This window comes from Danio aesculapii, chromosome 3 (assembly GCF_903798145.1).
Source record: "Danio aesculapii chromosome 3, fDanAes4.1, whole genome shotgun sequence".
NCBI lineage: Eukaryota > Metazoa > Chordata > Actinopteri > Cypriniformes > Danionidae > Danio > Danio aesculapii.
The window spans coordinates 5,685,135-5,700,808 of NC_079437.1; the positions used below are offsets into that span (position 1 = coordinate 5,685,135).

Genomic DNA, 15,674 nt, shown 5'->3' on the forward strand with positions numbered 1-15,674 from the left:
TCATATTTTCTTTACTGTTTGCATTTCCTTTTCTTTGTTGCCAACAAAGACTGATCATCTCCTCTAACATGTGCTGCAGGTAAAAGTTCAAGATTTTTAAACTCAAAGAGAAAAACATTATTACTGTTTTTTTAACAGGTCAGTTTTCCTTTTTTACCTCATGTAAAAATACACAGTCCTGAAACATAAGATTCTGATTTAGAATTGAATGTGTAATGTTTATTTAAAAATATTTGTAATTTGTTATCTTATTTTAAGGTGTATATATATATATACGTTTTTTAATATACATTTTTATATTAAAAATGGACACAGTATAAAACTGGTTTTATGTGCATACAGAAAAAAAAAATATATATATATATATATATATAATTGTAATAAATGAGTTGTTTACCCAAAAATGAACATTCTGTCATTTACTCCTCCTTTACTTGTTCAGTATGTATTTGAGTAGTAGGTAACTCCTACAAATACTGTTTACTGCAGCAAAACAGAATTTTATAATTAAACAGCTCCAGAGAAGACTGGCAGTAGTAGAATTATTGAGGACAGTGAAGGAAATCTATGGGATGAGAAAAATTATGTACAGTCTAAGACTCAGAATGAGTGAAGAACTAGATGAGATATGAGTGTAGAAATCCATCTGTTAGCGAAGTCGAAGGTTAAATTCATGTTAGTCTTTTCTAGTGCTTCTGAAAAGAATTGTGTTATGTATAAGAATTTATTTATATTCATTTTTTAGCTCCGAATTTAATCTGACACCAATTTAAGTGTCCGTCAAATTTAGACTGTGTTTATAATTGTAAGAATGGATCACATTCATCATTTATGACTTAATTTAGAGTTTTGATTTACATCTGTTCCCTTACTCTTCAATTATACGTTCATTAGGGACCAAACGCCGCTCAGAGTTCCACGCCCCGGGTTTGCACATCTTCTCATGGACAGTATGTCGACACTCTGTAGTCAGTCAGAAGGTGCAGGATTAACTAATATTCTAATAGGCTGGTTGCAAACTGCTCACTCATCCCTAAAAGAATAGCAAAGATAACCAAGCCCAATGCAACTGGCTAAGATCAGTAAGATGATTAAAAGATCTCCATGCTGACAAGCCAAAACAGCTCTGTACAGTCAAATGTGTCTTAAAATCTAAATCTAACCATGTCGAATCATAAATGTAGCGCAGACTCCGCTTAATCTACTGGATATAAAAGATTTCAGGAGAATTCAGAATGAATCAAAACTTTTATTTGTCAGGTAAAATTGTATTATGCCGATTACATAATAAAACAATCAGAAAGCCAAGTCAGAGATGAGACTGTAACAATACAACATCCATTACTCAAAGATAAATCAAAGAGTTACAGATGCAGACCTGACCAGAGAAGTACATGCAGCATAAGTCTCAGAGGTGCTGCAACGGGGTGTCTTGGCTATAAGACCCCCCTGACCCATATCACATCTTTACCCAACACAATCTCACGGCAATTCGTAACTTTTTGATTTAGTGGCTAATTCTTACGAATTCGTACGATCTAATTCATACAATTTAGTACGATTTGCTCATCCTCCAATAAACGGTTGGGTTTAGGGGTGGGGTTAGGTGCCACGCCTCCTTTTTAAGATCGTACAATTTCGTACGACTGAACTGGCCACTAAACTGTCAAAACGTAAAATACTTACGTTTTCTCGTGAGATCAGGCTGCTTTACCTTATATACTCAACTTAGGACAAACAGCCATAAATTCAAGACAATAGAAGCGTCACAGAGACCCCTGCCTGGTGAATTTGAGGAGTTAACCATCTCTAAGGAGGGGGAGCATCTGGCAGAGATCTTATCAAAGCCAAAACCAAATCAACATATATCAGTGAAATATTACAGTGACATTAAGACCACTTTACTAATCACACAGAGACATTTAAAATGATACCAAACATGAATATAGAGCTACAAGATACACCATATAAAACCATATTAAAAAGCTCTGATCAGTAAGTCACTTAAAGGTCAAGAAGGGGGGCTTGGGGTGAAAAATGAAGAGTGCATTACTGCATTCCTCCCTGATTTTGTCAAAGACATACAGTCAGGAAGATTTAATTAGGATGATTTGAATAGAACAGTTGAACAGCTGGTTTCCTCATCACTTCTCAGATTAGAAAATCCATTGTAGTATTGGATAGCAATTCATGTGGTCTTGTCTCATGAAATTCCATAGGAGTTATTAGGGTCTGATATTCTGGAGAGCTTTAGCCATCTTACATGAGGAAGAACTTTTTAAATGTAACACCCATTTATATATATATATATATTATTTATTTATTTATTTTTTTTTCTATCCTTCCATCTCCTTAAAGTTTGGCTGGTTAACTCTTTCAAATTTTTATATATTTTTTGTTTGATCTACTGTTCTGAGTTTGATGTTTCATTTTATTTTACTTCCCTTTTTCATCTTAACTTAAAGTGTTTTTTTTTATTTGTCCATTTTTTTATGTAACGTCCTTAGCCCCAGACCAGGGTCGTAACACTCTTATTGTACTGTAAAATGCAATGGTGCTACAAAGTTGTGTATTTGTGGACTATGTACATGTTTGATTATGGGTTAAAAGTTATACAAAAAAAACATATTTGAGTTTGAATACAAAAAAAATGCTGGTAGTTGGCACACATTGACTACCATAGTATTTTTATTAGCATTATGGAAGTCAATTGGTGCCAGCAACTAGCATTCATGATAATTCATGAACTCAGCTAGCCTATTTACTTTACCATTATGCTTGAAAATAGGACGAAAAGCACAGCGTATCAATTTCAAACCTAAACAAAAACCCAAATCCCATATTAAAATCTGACAATACTGAGAATGTGTGTTTTCTGTTGTGAATCTGCACACCTCTGACCTCTGGCGGTCAGACTGTAGAACTGCAGCTTCACAAATTAAAGCATTATGAGATTTATTTATTACAGTTAACGTTACTTTAAAGGGCCTATAGTTTACGTCTTTTTTATGATTTAATATTAATATTATGGTTCTGAGTGTCCCAGTTTATGTTCAGTTTAAAACACAATTCAGATTGTTTTATTATAATGTGTTAAAAGTCTCATGTTGGGGGCGTGTCCACAGTTCGCTGATTTATGGGTGTGTTGCTTCACATGTAAATTAGTTTCGGCTTTCCGCCAACGTAACAAGGGGCAGGGCCATGAGCAACTGTGTGCTAGTTTCAAGTGCCGAGCTTGTACACAGAAACTAATAACCACGCACACTGAATTAACTTTGACTGAGGCACGGGATGCGTCGCTCGAAGCCGCGACACGGCACACCAGACACTCTCTGTGGCGTGGCAGAAACATGAAGTGTCCCGAATCGTCGCGCCACGCATTTTTGAATTCTAAACAGGTTTCTGCAGCGGTCCGCGGCGCCCAGCCGTCGACTTGAGTGTACCCTGATAGAAACCTATGTTTAGAATTCTAAAACGCATGCTAGTTAAGATCACAGGGAGCTTCTGGGATCGCGAGAAATGCAAACGGCTGAAGTATAAGGTAGACTCAATGAGAAGTACACATGTTTGCAAACCTACCTAAAGATACAACCAATAATTCCGATTCGAGTAATAATGTGGAGAATATTGATCTTGTGTTGAGCCCAATGAGCCTTGCATCTAAAAATAGAGCTAGCGTGTTCCTTTAGTGATATCGCTTCAACTCACACTGAAAATGCCGGATGTGAATCAACAAACTGAGGATATGATGACGCGCCTGTCAATCAATATTGGTGGGCGGGGGGACCGCTCTCCTACGTCAAGTTGCGGTCGGTTTGAAAACAGCTCCAATTGGTCCACCGTTTTTGTTGTTAAATTGAAAAAAAAGCACTGGGTGTGCTTATATCACCCCAATATGACAGTCTATACACCATACATGCACATATGTCTGTCCAAACAGCTTGAAAAGTAGATGTTTTACCATAGGTGCCCTTTAATGTCAACCTAATCTGCTCCTTATTGCAAGATGTAAAATAAGTCTCTGACTCTAGAGCAGGGGGGTTTCTTTTGAAGGGCCAAAAACCAAACTTGATTAGGGGTGCTGGGCCAGAGAGGTAAATATACCAAACTGTCATAGTAATTTCCTAATTTATTATATAATTTATTTTATTAGAAAACTTCAAATAAATTTTTTTTTTACATTTTATATTGAACTTCTTACAACAATAAAACATGAACCATCCCATTTATAATGCTAAAAATGCACTTTGCACTTTGATTCGCTTGCTGAAATTATTACATATATCACATATATTGGTCTATGCTGACATTATCTAAAGCAGCTCAAACGCTCTAATGGACGGCTGCTTCTCACTCAGGACTGTTTATGCTACTAAGGGAGAGATGGTCAATAATGGGCGGGGCTTTCCTTTTTTTATGACACATACAAATAGAGAATGTCAATCAAAGTGTTTAAAATTTGAATGTAAAATTTCTCGTTCCACAGGTAGATGTTTAATCTACATATAAATCATACTGTACACAGCGGGAAAAACATCTCTGTTTCTCTCAGCAAAGTTAGAAAAGCAATATGTAAAAGCTGTTAATATTATTTTATTATCATTATTGTTATTGCAGCTTCTATCATGGTAGCAAGAGAACTACAGCTTTATCTGATTAAATATGTGCATATAAATTACCTATGGTAACTTTAATGTATTATAGTTTGGTATACTTACCTTCGGCCCATGGCTCTCAATGATAATTGGTTTTCGGCTTTTCATACAAAAACGTTTGGGCTTTATAGTCTTATACTCAGTGTTTATGTCAGGTATTCTATTACACTTGTGTTTTGCTGCCCTCTTCTGGAGACTCTCTATACTTCATGTTTGTTCAGTGATGTTCAACAGGGGTTTACTCTCTGGATCTCTTCTTCTTCTGCTGCTGTAGAGCTGTAACTCTGAGCCGCACAGGACAGAATGCAGGACTCTGGATCTTCAGGACAGCATTTCCATATCCATGGGTCCTCTGATGCTGTCTGGAAGGAAAATCAGGTCAAGTTTTAAGTCTTCATTACTGAAAATGTGTTATTCAGTTGTGCATTTGGCAAACACTTTTATCCAAAGTGACTTACTTGGCAATTGGATGCACATTTTATAAGTTCTTGCTCTCTGTTTATCAAATTCATGTCTCTGACAATGTTAGCACCATTCTAAACAGGGAAGCTCAAACCTGTCTTTACAGACTGAGCTCTTTAGTCAACATATTTTCATATGTCATCTCCACATCTTCTAGTGCAGTGGTTCTTAAACTTTTTTCACCAAGTACCACCTCAAAAAAATTTTGTCTCTCCAAGTACCACCATAACGACCAGTAATGAACTACAATGCAACATAGGGAGGTTCCTGAGATTGCAGTAACTGAAATGCCAACAGCACAGGTCTACAAAAGCACTTCTCTAGTGTGTATTTGCTACACAATTTGTATTTTAAACAGACATAAGGACCTGCTGGTTACATCATTTTTTCCACAAATGCTGAGTGCCTCTTCAGGCTCTGCACCAAGTGGATTGATTTTTAGCGTCTGATGAAATGGTGAACTAAACATTCTAATCACACCAGTGTGATCGCAGGCTGCAGGGAACAGCTAATGCTGATCACTTCAGTGTTATCGCACACTTGTCGATGGTATAGTACTCGTATGACTTGGGGCCGCTGGAACAAAACTCGGTAATGTAATCGTTGTCCCGTTTCATTCGTCCACTTTCCCAAATGATCACACAGAGACTGCATCCAGTCTCTGGCCTTAGACACAAAAATAACGCTGTCTGTGTCAGAGTATAACAAACGGTCACAGAGTTTGTCAATCAGGTTGTACAATTCCAACCTGGCATGAGCTGTCATAAAAGTGCTTAAATGTTAATGGCAAGAGTTTTGCAATGACTTCCCTCAGACATAGCCTGAGATGAATGTGAGAAATTTCAACGTGTCAATTTTACAGAAATTGTATAGAAATGTTCCTGGTGAATTAAGCAACAACTTGTTGATGGAACTCTGGTTAGGGTTATGACAAATCTTTGCGGGCTCAGGAAAAATGCCCTTTTTTCATAGTATTTGTGGATGTAAATCTCTTTTTCTGCATTCGTGACAACATTTGAAGGGTAACAGGATGCTTGTTGTATTAAACGCTGAAGCGTTTTAACATATTCGCTTAACAACTCATCCGACCTTTCAGGGAAATGCGAAACTTCATCAACCTTGACCACCACATACCCTTTCTTGATCCCTTTTAAAAGTTCAATACTGACCAGCACCCCAAGAGAGCCCTCTCATTATCCATGTGACAACAGCTTGATGTCTGGTTTTCAGCGTGTGCGCAGGTTGACAAAATAGGAACATGTGTTTACCTCCACATCTGTAAGGGATGACCGGATGTTTTAATTTAAGGGGTGGATACACATGGGTTTAATAAGCCCGTGATATTTTTTGATTGGTTGAAAGTCATTGAAAATTATTTTAGGGTTTATGATCAGATAGCTCTTCCTTGATTGACATAATGGGTATAAGGAAGTAAAATCAAGGTAACTGTTTTGTTCCCCCTCTCGAGAGCCAAATAAGTGCTCATATCTATCACCGCAAGGTCTGTCTATTTCATTTTGGTCCATTTGCATTCGCAGATGACCTCTACTTTGAAATCATAAATGTTTTGTAGAATTTCAACTTTTTCTTCAGACTTTCATCTGAGAACTCCGAAGGGGACAGCTGATAGTGTGTGGATTTTCTGGGACTTAAAGTGGCATTGATGTCCACGGTGCAAACAGCCATTAAATTCTAGATTGTACCTTGACCTGACCTGTTTGTATTGTCCATCTAAAAAAAATATTGAACGGTTTGCATTTCGCCATGATTCAAAGTGTGATGAATCTCGACATTTCTAATCTTTTTATATACTCCAACCATTTGATCGAGACACTACGAAATGTGTTATTTTTCGTCAAATGTATACAACCCCAGTACAACAACTCGCAAGAGTCATGAAAATGTACAGGTTGATTTTAGTACACTCTACGAGTTTCATGCATGTTTAGCATTGCAAGATGACATTGCTTTTGCCTTATTAGTACTGTTTCTTGAAGTCAACAACACAGGGAAATAGTTCTGTATTTCACATCAATCTTTGCCTGATAGGTTTTTATACCCATAAAACATTTTGTCAGAGAAGAGACCAACATATTCATCATTTTTCGAGCTATTGAAATGATGCAGAAAATAACCTTTTTCTGGTGTGGTGAGATTTAATGCAGCCGGCAGACAGAGCCATTGGAATAAAGCTAAAACTATCAATGTAGCATTGATCAAATGTACCATCGAACATGTATATTAATTTATATCCTTGCATGTGATGATCTAACCACACTTTGATCTCAACAGCTTTATCAGCAGCTAACTGATCGCTGCTCTGTAGATTTTTAAAATTTTATCTGTAAAAAAATTAATAATGTAATTATTACCTGGTGTTAAAATTGCGTCGACATCAGTTTTTAGCATGGGGTTCGAAGGCAAAAATTGATAACGCTACCATCACCATCAGTGTGTCTAGCTATCTTACAGCTGTCTTACCCATGGTATCATGTATGATGCTAAATCCATAGATCTCTCCGTAGACACTATCTAAACACAATCTTGGTAATAGATATTTTGATATTTATTTATGGTACCACCATCTCCCATCAATGATTCAATGTCAGTATGACTTGTTGGACATGCACATAAAGGATCCACAACATTAGAAGATAATGGCTGTTTATCATCGACAACTGGTGGATGTGTTTCGATATTTCCCCTAGTATGGGTCGCATGGCTAGTCAATGTGTGTTCATTGTCAGTAGCAGTTAGCGGCAGCAGGTGGAATAGATTTGTCAGTAAATGTACCACTGGACTGTTCACTATTAAAAAAGGGGTTATTTTCACTATTGACAAGGGCATCATCATACATTATATACCTCAGCCTCATGTGGTTTAAAATCTGTAAGATCTTTGTTTATCTTGAGAACACAAATTAAGATATTCTGATTAAATCTGAGAGATCTCAGACCCTCCATAGACAGCAAAGTTTTTTTATTTATTTACATTGAATAGCAAAAAACAATAAAAGTGAATGAAGATTGCTTTGCTCTATTCACAATAAGAATTACAGAATTTTTTTCAGTTCCAGTTTTATTCAGTTCAGTCAAAAAAATAAGCATGACATTAATATTTGTAATATAAGTCTAAAAGTATGATGGCATATTAGTGCCATGTATGAAAATATTATGAGATTAAAGCGTATTATCAGATTAAAAAGATAATATTTCTAAAAAGTCAAAATGATGAGAATAAAGTCAAAATGATGAAAAAAAGTTGAAATATTATGAGAATAAAATGGTTAGCACTGTTGCCTCACAGCAAGAAGGTCATTGGTTTGAGTCCCGGCTGGACCAAGAGGATTTTCCGTGTGAAGTCTGCATGTTCTCCCCGTGTTCACATGGGTTCCACAGTCCAAACACACAAGGTATAGGTGAATTCTATAAACAAAATTGGCCATAGTGACAATTGGCCAAAAACAGCAGTTGCTCCATGGCAGTATTTCTGGAAAATACTTTAGTACACTTCTGTCTTCTGTGTATTACAGGATCATTGGCTTCTCTGAACAGTTTGTGTAGGTCAGTGATGGTTTTGTTTGCTCTTTTACAGATTGAGAGAACTAGATCGATGAAGAACATGTTTTACTGGTCCTTCCTTATATTCTATTTCTCTTTTGATGTAACCAGTGAGTTGGTGTATTAAGCTGATGTTGTAGCCCATCTTTGAAATGTTAAATGACTCAATCATTTTGTTTGTTTGCTCAACAACATCTGAGACTAATGATCTGATCTGGGCTGTATCTTCTTCAGTAAGAATAATTCTAAACATGCTTTTAAAGCTTAAGTAAATTGATATAGAGCTATTAATTCTAGATTTAGTCAAACTTACATAGTCTTGATAACCCTGTACAGTGAAAATATCCCTGCTCTCCCTCCAGTGATCTACAGAAACAGTGTCATAAGCATCACTGAGGATCTTTCTCACATCTTTCATTATGTCTATGATGAAAGGAGCGTCTGTGATGATCTCCTTTATACTTTGCTTCCAAAACAAATCAAACTCTTCCTTCATTGTTTTTAATATTTTTCTTTTAAGGCAGGGGTCACCAATCTAGGTCCTGGAGGGCCGGTGTCCCTGCAGGGTTTAGCTCCAACTTGCCTCAACACACCTGCCTGGATGTTTCAAGTATACCTAGTAAGACCTTAATTAGCTTGTTCAGGTGTGTTTGATTAGGGTTGGAGCGAAAATCTGCAGGACACCGGCCCTCCAGGAACAAGTTTGGTGACCACTGTTTTAAGGCAAGTCCTTTGCTCTTTTTGTAAAGAGTGTTTTTATGTTGTGGCTTTTTAAAATCAATAATTTTCTTCAGTTCTCGCTGCTGAAGAATCGTATTTAATTTTGTCTGTTTTTATCACAATGTTTTCTTGAAGTTCCTTGATTTTGGTTTCAAATGATGATTTCACTGACTCATTGTACACTGCTCAAAAATAGAGGGAACAATTAAACAACACAGTGTAACTCCAAGTCAATCACACTTCTGCGAAATCAATCTGCCCACTTAGGAAGCAACACTGATTGACAATCAATTTCACATGCTGCTGTGCCAGTGGAATAGACAACAGGTAGAAATTATAGGCAATTAGCAAGACTCCTCAATAGGTTAAGTGGTTCTGCAGGTGGTGACCACAGACCACTTCTCAGTTCCTATGCTTTCTAGCTGATGTTTAAGTCACTTTTGAATGCTTGTTGTGCTTTCACCCTAGTGGTAGCGTAAGACGTACAACCCACACAAGTGGCTCAGGTAGTGCAGCTCATTTTGGATGGCACATCAATGCGAGCTATGGCAAGAAGGTTTGTTGTGTCTGTCAGCGTCATGTACAGAGCATGGAGGCACTACCAGGAGACAGACCAATACATCAGGAGATGTGCAGGAGGCCGTAGCAGGGCAACAACCCAGCAGCAGGACCGTAACCTTTGCCTTTGTGCAAGGGGGAACATGAGAAGCAATGCCAGAGCCCAGCATGTGTCTGCTCAAACAGTAAGAAACAGACACCATGAGGGTGGTATGAGGGCCCGACGTCCACAGTTGTGGGTAGTACTTATAGCCCAACACCGTGCAGGACGTTCGGCATTTGCCAGAGAACACCAAGACCGGCAAATTCGCCACTGGCACCCTGTGCTCTTCACAGATAAAAGCAGGTTCACACTTAGCACATGTGACAGACTTGACAGAGTCTGGAGACACTGTGGAGAACGTTCTGTTGCATGCAACATGACCCGTTTTGGGGTGGCATTTTTTGGAAGGCCACACAGCTCTCCATGGGTTCGCCAGAGGTAGCCTGACTGCTATTAGGTACCGAGATGAGATCCTCAGACTCCTTGTGAGACCATTTGCCATTGTAGTTGGCCCAGGGTTCCTCCTAATGCAGGACATTGCTAAACCTCATGTGGTTGGAGTGTGTCAGCAGTTCCTGCAAGACAAAGGCACTGATGCTATGCACTGACATTGTATGGAGGTCATACAGGCATGTGAAGGCCACACACACTAATGAGCCTCATTTGACTAGTTTTAAAACATTACATCAAAGTTGGATCAGCCTGTAGTGTGTTTTTCCACTTCAATGTTGAGTGTGACTCCACATCCAGACCTCCATCAGTTAGTAAATTTGATTTCCATTGATTATTTTTGTGTGATTTTGTTGTCAGCACATTCAACTATGTAACGAACAAAGTATTTAATAAGAATATATTTATTCATTCAGATCTAGGATGTGTTATTTTAGCGTTCTCTTTATTTTTTTGAGCAGTGTATATTCATCTGTCTTACTCGAATTCTGACATGGATTTTCTACTGTTCCACTTGTCTCCTTCAGATCTCTTTTGAAGATCTGTTTCTTCAATCTCATGAATAGCTTCTCTTCATTTTCTTTCTTTTTTATTCTCTTTGATTATTCCCTCCATTTCACTCTTGAGTTTCTGAATCTGTTCATCTGAAACCTGCTTTTCTTTTTCTAGTCTTTTCAGTTCTTCTCTTCTCTTTATCTCTTCCTCCTGATTCAGTTTTTCCTCTTTCTTATCTTCTAGTTTCTTCATCTTTTCTTCTGTTTCTCTGACTCTGTCCACCAGGATCTTCATCTGCTGTTCTTGTTTTTCTCTCTCCATCTCTCTGAACATCTTACATGAGTAGAAACTTCCTCCGTTTGCCTTTACCATGTTGTCTATCATCTCCAGTAGATCAGACACTTGTGTTCGGTCTTCAGGTTTATTATTGTTGAACACATGGTATCTGTTTCCACAAGTTTCAATCAGTTTTCTGACCACAGATCCAGGTTTTCCCAAACACTCATCAAGGGTTTTGTCCTTCAGGAAGTCTCCTCTGGTGAAGAGCACCACAGTGAACATTAGAGAGTGTTCACCAAATGTCTTTTGGATGAACTTCACTGATGTTTCTTCCTCTTCAGTGAATCTCTGTCCTAAATTGAGCACGATGATGAACACATGTGGTCCAGGCAGAATCATGGAGATGCAGTTGCTGATTTCTCTCTGGATCTCCTCATTAGTGAGTTCAGTATCAAACAGTCCTGGAGTGTCGATCACAGTGATGCGTCTGTCATTGATTTTAGATGATTCTCTTTGAGTCTCTTTAGTGACAGATTCTTCAGATATTCCTGCTTTAAATGCATCTCTTCCTAAGATTGTGTTTCCTGTTGAACTTTTACCAACTCCAGTTTTTCCCAGAAGAACAATCCTCAGTTCCTCGCCACTCTCAGCTGAACCTGTTAAAGAGAATCTACATTAGTCTTGAAATATAAAAGGTATAAAGTTTCTACCGTTTTTCTTTACTAATGTGTAGGCTAATTTATCCTCATCTACATTTGAAGAATGGTGGAAACATCTAACCATTGACATAGTTATTTCCTACAATAGATGTCAGTGGTCGCAAGTTTCCAACATTATTGACCTTATTCATTATAAATGAGGTGCCTCGGTCAGTTGAATATTTTTGGCTTGAGACTTCCAGTCTCATTCACTTCCATTCAATTTTAGACGTTAAAAAGGACTCATTATGCTGCTTCATGTTTTCTTATACTATTCTATTTTGTCTGTATAATCATGAACAGACTTGTTTGTAGACCAGGTAGTTTGACCATTTTCTTTCATTTATTATTTCTAGTCATTTCTCCCACAGGCTACTGAATCAGACGTTATAAAAACAATCGCAAAAACGAGCACACTTCTGGATTTCAGAATAAGGTCACTACAAAATATCTTCTTTTGTTTGGAAAAAGTCAAAAGGTGAGTAAATGATGGCAGAATGTACATGTTTTAGGTGAACTATACTTTTTACAGAGAGATTTAATGATTCACTTATCTGTGTGTAATTCACCTCTGTCTTCGATCCCGGACATGATGATATTGTGTTTTCTCCTTTGTCTTATATTTCAGTCTTCAGTTGGTGGTCATTTCTGTCTGTTCATCATCCTGTAAAAGATTCATCAGTCCAAGATGAACAACAGTCAACACACTGATTCAGATTCACTGTGATTCAATGAACAAACGCGCTGATTCAAATTCATTGAGACAATGAACAAAACACTGATTTAGATTAACTGTGACTCAATGAAGAAACACTGATTCAGATTTACTGTGATTCAATGTACAAACACTGATTCAGATTCACTGTGACTCGATGAACAAGCACAACAAATTCAGTTTCACTGAGTCAATTAACAAACAAACAGATTCAACTTCACTGAGTCAATGAACAAACACACTGATTCAGCTTCACTGAGTCAATGAACAAACACACTGATTCAGCTTCACTGAGTCAATGAACAAACACACTGATTCAGCTTCACGGAGTCATTGAACAAACACACTGATTCAGCTTCACTATGATTCAGTGAACTAACACACTGATTCAGATTCACTGAGTCGATGAACAAACACACCGATTCACCTTCACTGTGATTGAATGAACAAACACACTGATTCAGATCCACTGAGTTAACAAACAAAGACACTGATTCAAATCCTCTGAGACAATGAACAAAAACACTGATTCAGATTCACTGTGACTCAATGAAGAAACGCACTTGCTGCTTCGCAATTCGCATACTTATACTACACCCTAAAAGTATGTACTTTTTTGTGAAGGAAAAGTTTATACTTTCGAGTGTGCAACAGAAGAGTATGCAAGCTTTGGGACATACTACTTCCTCTTTAACGGATCGTTGTGTTGCTTAGTTATGCCCCCCGTCATTCATCCACACCATTCATATTTCTACCTTATTGGAGAAGCAGCAACAGGTTAATCTCCCATTCACAAGTCTTTCATGCAGACAAATCTCCTCAGGTTTTTGGGTATATGCATGCAGTTTTGACGTCCAAACGCGTCTTTATGTAAGTTCAGTATTGTTGTTGCAGATTAAATATAACACAGATAATGCCCTTTAAATATTTTCCAGTGGGCTAGATATTGACTAACAGGCATTCAAACATCTTTACCGAAGCCTCTCTACTTGACAGTTGTTCTCGCGCGTCCATCATGTTTGTAGTTTATTTACACTTTTTACACGCGGTTATAGTTCTAATCACATTCACGTCCAACGTGCAATGAATTGTTGGCAATATCAGCGGTTAGAGTATGGACGCTTCTACACTTAAAATTTTTACCGGAAAAAGCAAACCATCCAGGAACCTCTGGCATACTCTTTTCAACATTTTCAACATACTATGGTTTGGGACTTACTAATTCTATTTTCAAATACTATTTAGGACGCACAGTGTGAAGATTAGGAGGCAGCAACTGATTTAAATTCACTGTGATTCAATGAACAAACACTGATTTAGATTCACTGTGACTCAATGAACAAACACACTGTGTCAATGAACAAACACACTGATTCAGCTTTAGTTCACTCTATTGCGAAAGCAGCTGGAACTAAAATATTTAAAGCTTCTGGATGCAACTGTGCATCTGGATTTTTATATATTTACATTTCTCTATCTTTCTCACACACTTCTGATGACAATAAGCTCTGCTGAATCACACAAAACTAAATTACTGGCATCTGCTTCTTCAGACAGTAAAGAATACATTAAGAATTAAAATTTTGCTAATCTGTGATGAACAACACGAGCTTTGACTTTCATCTGTACATGAAGAATTAAAAAAAATCTCTGGAAAATGTAAATTAAACACTATATTTTTAAAGAAATTGAATACTGTACCTTTTGTCGAACTCTCACTGTGTTCAGAGGTTTGTTTTTGCCAGTATGAGAGTAGGAAGAGGTTTGCAGGTGGAGTCTTTCAGGGAGAAAAAAAACTGTTGTTCTGGTCTGACAGGTTAAAGTTTAAGCAACACATTATGGGGTAAAATGAGACATAATTTGATCCAATGGCATTAAAACAGCTGCTCACTATAGAAATATTCAGCAGCAGAGACAGATGGGGTGAAATCCCAGCAAACATATTAGAAAAAACAGCAGACCAAAGACCAGACAATCAAACACAAAAGCACAATCCCTACAAGTCCTCCAAAAGCATACAACACATACTTTTTAACTTTCATGGCTGCATCCTCTGATGTAACTGCAAACTTACTCCAAGCTTTTTTCACAAACTCTTTCACTGATTCAGTCACATCTATAAACATAGCTCCAACTCTAAAACCAAACATCCAGGCTAAGGCTAAGGGTTCCTTTACTCAGACACAAAATGTGATCTACTCGACCTAAACCACACAGGATTTGGATACTCATAACCTGCATAATCATCTGTTGTCTTCACGTGTTTCTAAAACATTCATCAACATAACCCTCAATAATGGTTTATAACTTCAATTTGGCATAATGACACATTTTTGCATTAACATTCATTAAACTTTTTAGCAGCACAAAGCTCCAGTTCAGCACAATTACCATGTTTATTTACCACCTTTCTGAACGTGTCAGTCAAGTCCACTAACAACGGAACTTTTCATTCAAACAATGACTTAATTGTAATGTTGCAACACATTCCTGTGTATCACTAACAAGAAGTGTGCCAGCTCTCCTCTCAGTCTTGGCTACAGTGAGCTTATTGTACTAAGTTAATATTAGCAAATATTTATTTCCTGAAAGTTGGGGAAAATGAATAAAGCATTGTTATTGCACTTCTGACATTGTGCCAGACCCTTAGTCACCTCGTAGAGACTAGATCTGGATATAACTTGTTACCTAAAAACCAAGAAAGGTACACTAGTTTTTACAGAACTACTATTTCCAATTCATTATCCTGCAAGGAGATGGATTGTAAATCCATTTCTTTTGCTCCCACTGTTTACAAGTTAAACATAATCTTGATCTAATTCAACAGAGATCAAACCTAAGTAGATCCAAACTAAAACATCTTTTGACAGAAATAAGACAGCAATCATCATATTTTATCATCATACGTTATAACAGTATAACCTCAAAAATCTAATTAACTTCTAATCTCATCTTGTCATATCCTACCATATTACTGTACTCTGACTAAATCAACATAATCAGAAGTAAACATTATAACCTGCACTTTTGATTTTCTTA

At 37.3% G+C, this 15,674-nt stretch overlaps 1 protein-coding gene across 1 annotated transcript; it reads right to left on the reverse strand.

Moving 5' to 3' along the window:
* Positions 1–8,183: 8,183 nt before the first annotated feature.
* On the reverse strand, positions 8,184–14,414 carry LOC130220746 (GTPase IMAP family member 4-like). Its single transcript, XM_056452978.1, has 3 exons — positions 14,337–14,414; positions 12,490–12,584; positions 8,184–11,878 (listed from the first exon to the last, which is right to left on the reverse strand). Exons 2-3 carry the CDS (start codon positions 12,509–12,511, stop codon positions 11,022–11,024), a joined length of 879 nt encoding a protein of 292 aa, XP_056308953.1. The 5' UTR covers positions 12,512–12,584; positions 14,337–14,414; the 3' UTR covers positions 8,184–11,021.
* Between the last annotated feature and the right edge of the window lie 1,260 nt (positions 14,415–15,674).

Bases quoted from the DNA above. Each gene is read 5' to 3' on its own strand.
- LOC130220746 (XM_056452978.1), bottom strand. From the start codon at position 12,511: ATGTCCGGGATCGAAGACAGAG. The intron at 11,879-12,489 runs GTGAATTACACA...TCTCTTTAACAG, and splicing joins GTCCGGGATCGAAGACAGAG to GTTCAGCTGAGAGTGGCGAG.